Source organism: Silurus aristotelis (genome assembly GCF_946808225.1).
Source record: "Silurus aristotelis genome assembly, chromosome: 3".
Classification (NCBI taxonomy): domain Eukaryota; kingdom Metazoa; phylum Chordata; class Actinopteri; order Siluriformes; family Siluridae; genus Silurus; species Silurus aristotelis.
The window spans coordinates 719,279-725,053 of NC_139576.1; the positions used below are offsets into that span (position 1 = coordinate 719,279).

The window sequence follows — 5,775 nt, forward strand, 5'->3', positions numbered from 1 at the left end:
GGGGGTGGTTGAGGGGGTTTGGGGGTTGAGGGGGTTGTTTGGTTAGGGGGTGGTTGAGGGGTTGTGGGGGTAATAAAGATCCATGAAGTTCCTCTTAAGGGTTCTTACTCATTAAGTCTGAGGAGTTTTCAGTCACTACTGACTCACTAATCAGGGATAAAATTATAAGGAACAAACTTATACATTCTTTTATTACCTCTTTTATCTGTACAAAACTGATTTCAGACAATATCCATTGTTCAAAGTGCTCCAGAAATAAAACAGAATTGAATTAATTTGAATTCATGAGGTTTGGATGTGGAGATTCTGCTTTAAAATAGTTTTTTTGGAATATTGGGGAAAGTATTGGAGAGATTTCTCTTTAATATTACAGAGTCTTTTACTTTAGAGTTGAAAATACTTTCTCACTTTAGTCCTCAGTGAAGAAGTTTGTGTACTGCACTGGATTGAAGAGCTCGTTCTCGTACAGAATTGTTACTTCGAAGACTGATCTCAACACAACACATCCATGTGTTGTTTTTCTACCAGGATTTTATTTACATCCAGCTTTAATATGAAAACATTCATATATTTGAGTTGTTCAAAAGACAATTTTTGATGTTTTGAGTGTGATTTAGGTGCTACTTTATATTCTTTATGATTCATAAAAAGACAAGAAAAAAACAGCCTTTTAGAGAATGCAGAGGTTCCTACTGATTCAGTCTTCTGCAGTAACGAGTGGATATCTGTTAACGTTCCCACAGCTGTATTTCTGTTTTTGTCTTCTCCGATTCTGTGCTTCTTTACACAAATTTCTTCTGCCCTTTTCTTTCTTGTCACTGAGTGCACTGACTGCAGGATTTTATCAGTAAGTCAGGTCAGATGATTTGATTCAGCAGTTAGTTGACTCTTTAGGCATCATCATCATCACAATTGTAATTCACAACTAACAATACATTTCTTGATTCTCAACACTGAATGTTCATTCATTACAGTTCCATCATTGAATTTTTCACCTAATCACTGATGAAGACTCGAGTGTAGAACTCTTCATGTTGATTGAAGTCCTATTTTTGTAGAACTGTTTGGACTAACTAGATTGTATTGGATTTTTCAACATCCATATTGTTTATGTGGAGGTTAACTCAAGAACCATGAAGAGCCAGTGTTCTCCAGTCAAAGAGAACTCTATCCAGAGTTGGGGCATCAGGATGAATCAGGATCACTGGTCCATTAGGAGGACAATTATCTCAGATAATATATTATTATGTATCCTTAATGCTATGAACGTATACAAATCCTGCCTTTGACAGTGGAATCTAAATAGCTACAGTATCAAATATCCCTCAAAAAAAGATCATGTTTAGATTCTGACTCTGTGAAGGACAAGTTCTAAATCCCACTCCTTAAGGAATTCCTTCTGCCATTAATTTTGTTATCCATAAAGTTCTCTATCTATTCCTGGTCTTCACTTACAACTCATCTAAAGATTTATAGATGATATTGTACACTAATAGGAACACCACTACACCTGAACTTATAGAGGTTTCTAAATCATCCAATCATGTGGTAGCAGCACCATACTAGGTGAAATCCAACCTGTTTACAAGAAAGTACTTTATTTATCTACGTTTCCACATAATTCCCTTCAAAATAGTCCCCCTGTACAGCAATACAGCGCCTCCCAGTCTTCTGGAATGTGTCCTGGAAGTTTTATTTTCTAAAATTGTTGAGCATCTGTTTTATAGTAAAAGTAATTCTTACAGAGTTCTAGACTTCCTGTAATATCATATTTGATAGCATGCTGTCATTTCTATTATTGTATTTAATATTTGATCTCTGGAGACTAAGAGAAAGTGTCTCTATCCCCTTGTCTGTAACCCACAAGTGGTTAGTGAATACTTTACCTGAGTGCTCCTGTCCTGAGTCTCACACACTTCTTCCAGAAATCTCATTCATGGCTCACATCAACTCCAAACCCTGAAAAAAAAAGCTTAAGCATCCATCAGCCTTTTTATCCTGGGTAATCCAGATCCAAAAGAGTCTATTCATTCCTATAAGGCTCCTGTTGAGAAGAAATTTTTTTACAGAGTATTAACAGAATTGCAACCCAGCCATTAGTGTTAGGTCACTCTCAGTGCCGGTCCCAAGCCTGGGTAAATGTGGAGGTTTGTGTTATGAATGTCATCCAGCATAAAACAACAAATATCTAAAATCTAATATGCGGATCACAAATCAGATAAGGTGATGAACGTGATAAATGTCATCAGTGCTTATGCTCCACAAGTGGGTTGTGAGATGGAGGAGAAGAAAAGATTCTGGAGTGAGTTAGATGAAGTGGTAGAAGGTGAATCTAGGAATGAAAGATTGGTGATTGGGGCAGACTTTGAAAAGGATGTGGGTGAAGGGAACAGAGGTGATGAGGAGGTGATGGTAGGTATGGTGTTAAGGAGAGGAATGTGGAAGGTCAGATGGTGGGAGATTTTGCTAAAAGGATGGAAATGGAAGTGGTGAACACGTATTTTAAGAAGAAGAAGGATCATAGGGTGACGTATAAGAGTGGAGGAAGGTGCACACAGGTGACATTGTAGCTAGAGAGCATCGGATGGTGGTCTGTAGGATGGTTTTGGAAGAAGAAGAGTTGGAGATTGAGGCCTGAAAGAAGAATAAGATGGTTGAAACTGGGAGTATAAAGGGGAATATGAAGATATGGGAAAGAGTAGTGGAAGCCAGGCTGAGAGAAGAGGTGACCATCTGTGAGCAATTCATGCCAAGGAGGAGCACCACAGATGCATTATTCGCTTTAAGAATGTTGATGGAGAAGTATAGAGAAGGTCAGAAGGAGCTGCAATATGTATTTGTGGATTTAGAGAAAGCGTACGACAGGGTGGAGAGAGGAGTTGTGGTATTGTATTAGGAAGTCTGGTGTTCAAAAAAGTATGTGAGGGTGGTGCAGGACATGTATAGCAGTAAAGTGTGCAGTAGGAACGACAGACTGGTTAAAGGTGGAGGTTGGACTGCATCAAGGATCGGCTCTAAACTCTTTTCTGTTTGCAGTGGTGATGGACAGGTTGAAGGACAAGGTCAGACAGGAGTTTCTGTGGACTATGATGATTGTGGATGATGTGGTGAGGGAAGACATGCAGGTACTTGGTTTGAAAGAAGCAGATGTAGAGGACAGGGGGGTATGGAGACAGATGATCCACTGTGGCGACCCCTAATGGGAGAACCCTGAAAGAATAATAATAAGAAGTAGTGGTACATTCAGGAGGCACTTGACCAAAGGAAATATTCAGCAATCTTCCTCCCTTGCAGTCACCATGTTTTTCATTGAAGAGAAAAAAAACCTTTTCTCCAGGATCTGGAAAACAGCTGGATCCAGGAACAGCAGAATCTGCTGTTTCACTCTCTCACTGTTGACCAGAAGGACAACTCCATCCATCTGCTACTTGTGCATTTGGGGATCACTAAGTCAGAATTATACTGGACAGTTCCCCACTCACCACAAACAAATCCCAAGTTCATGCCTCAATGAAAAACTTTAAATCACTGATTAGCTGTGATCCACAATTATCACTTTGCCACTAGATATTTCAGGCATGCAGCACACCATGCACTGCGATGTCCTCAGAGTACACGCTAAAGTGCCATATACTCTGCCCATCATTTACATTTACAGCTCTTATCCAGAGCAACCTACATGTATCTTGTGTCTGAGATTGTAACTCATTTACTTCTGAGCCAATGTCCAATGGATTAACCACTAAGCTCATGGTGTACGGCAGGAGACTTGGTATCAGTGGAGAAACTTGGGAATGGTTTGCTTCCTACCTGGAAGGTCACTCTTACCATGGAATGTCTGTAGGTTACGGACGTAACCCTAGTTCCCCGAGGGAACGAGACGCTGCGTCGAAACGCTATGGGAACGCCTCTGAGTGACCGCGCTCTGAACCACGTGTGTAATCTGACCAATAGGCGTTTGGAACGTGATGTCATCAGCGGGCGACGTCGCGTAAACAGGAATCTACAAATAGCTGCGAGATGGACCAGACACTAGCTCCTGCGAGAGAAGGTAAGCGCCGCAGGGATGCAGGGAGTGTGGCACAGAGACGCAGCGTCTCGTTCCCTCGGGGAACTAGGGTTACGTCCGTAACCTAGAGACGTTCCCCTTCAGGAACTCGAGCTGCGTCGAAACGCTATGGGAACAAGTGTCCAATCATGCCACACTGACCAGACCCTGCCAAGAGAGTGAGGGCCTCGGCACCAGCACGCAGGACAGAGGAGCCCGGGGCCTGGGGCCCAGGTCATAAAACCTGACAAAGGTCAGTGGGGTGGACCAACCCGCAGCGTCACAGATGTCCTGAAGCGGCACTCCAGCGGACCAGGCCATAGAGGCCGCCGCACTCCGGGTGGAGTGAGCTCGAACCCCGAGCGGTGTGGGGAGGCCAGAGGACTCGTGAGCCGACACAATCGCATCCACTACCCACCTGCTCAAAGTCTGCTTATTGGCCGGGAAACCCTTCCTGTTAGGGCCATAGCAGACAAGCAGCTGCTCCGACTTCCTCCACGGACTCGTCCTGTGGAGGTAAGCATCCAGTGCTCGCACTGGACACAGTCGGTGCTGTCGCTCCTGGTCGGGGGCTGTAAACGGAGGAGGGCAGAATGCCTGCAACACGACCGGACGTGAGGGAGCCGAAGGCACCTTAGGAACGTACCCAGGTTTCGGATAGAGAAACGCTCTGGCCATGCCAGGGGCAAACTCGAGGTGAGATGGGGCCACGGACAGAGCCTGCAGATCCCCGATCCTCTTCAAGGAGGAAATCGCCAAGAGAAAGGTGGTCTTAATCGACAGAAACCTAAGGGCCACATCAGCTAACGGCTTGAAGGGGGGCTCAGAGAGAGCCGCCAGCACAACTGCCAGATCCCAGACAGGCACTCTGGGTTGCGTCCCTGGCCTCAGCCTCCGGGTGCCATGGAGGAAATGTGTCACCAGTGGGTGCCTACCCAGCGACTGCCCCGCAGGCGGGGAGCCATATGCCGCGATGGCTGACACGTAAACCTTCAGGGTCAAAGGGGTTAACCCTGCGGCAAACTGTTCCTGTTGGAACTCCAGAACTGAACCAACCGGGCAGTTAACAGGATCCAGGCCACGGTGCTCGCACCAAGACGTGAAAAGTCGCCACCGTGTGGTGTACGACTTCCTCGTGGAGGGAGCTCTGGAGTGGAGAAGGGTCTCTATCACCCTGTTAAGGAAGTGTCCGTTTTTAGCATCACGCGACGACACGGAGCCCCCAACACTGGGCCACGGGACAGGAATGTCTGGTCTTTCCAGACATCCAAGGCTCGAAGGGCATGCCGCGAGACCTTGATAGTATGATGCGGGTTTCCCCTGAGGGAGAACCCCCTGCCCCGGAGCCACCACTGGAGGGGCCTCATGTGCAGGAGCCCGAGCGGAACTATGCTGGACGCCGCTGCAATGAGCCCTAGCAGCCTCTGAAACTGCCTTGCAGTGAGTGGCTGGCCTTCCCGCACTCTCCTGACGGCAGTGAGGATGACCTCGACCCGAGCAGGCGACAACCGTGCCTGCATCCTGGCTGCGTCCCACACTACGCCCAAAAAAGGTGGTTCTCTGTGCTGGAGAAAGCATGCTTTTGCTGGCGTTAAGCCGAAACCCAAGCACCTTCATGTGGGCGAGGACGGCACCTCGATGGCGAATCGCCTGGCTCTCCGAATGAGCCAGGATCAACCAATCGTCGATGTAATTCAAAATGCAGATGCCCTGGAGCCGCAACGGGG

The 5,775-nt window shown here is 46.3% G+C and overlaps 1 protein-coding gene across 1 annotated transcript; it reads right to left on the reverse strand.

The window, feature by feature from the left end:
• Nucleotides 1-2,023: 2,023 nt before the first annotated feature.
• LOC310723815 (uncharacterized protein) lies at nucleotides 2,024-5,013 on the reverse strand (the record flags this gene model as incomplete). Its single annotated transcript, XM_083537220.1, has 4 exons — nucleotides 2,024-2,044; nucleotides 4,244-4,556; nucleotides 4,593-4,858; nucleotides 4,984-5,013. The coding sequence occupies 4 exons, from the start codon at nucleotides 5,011-5,013 to the stop codon at nucleotides 2,024-2,026; spliced, it is 630 nt and encodes a 209-aa protein (XP_083393346.1).
• Nucleotides 5,014-5,775: the final 762 nt, after the last annotated feature.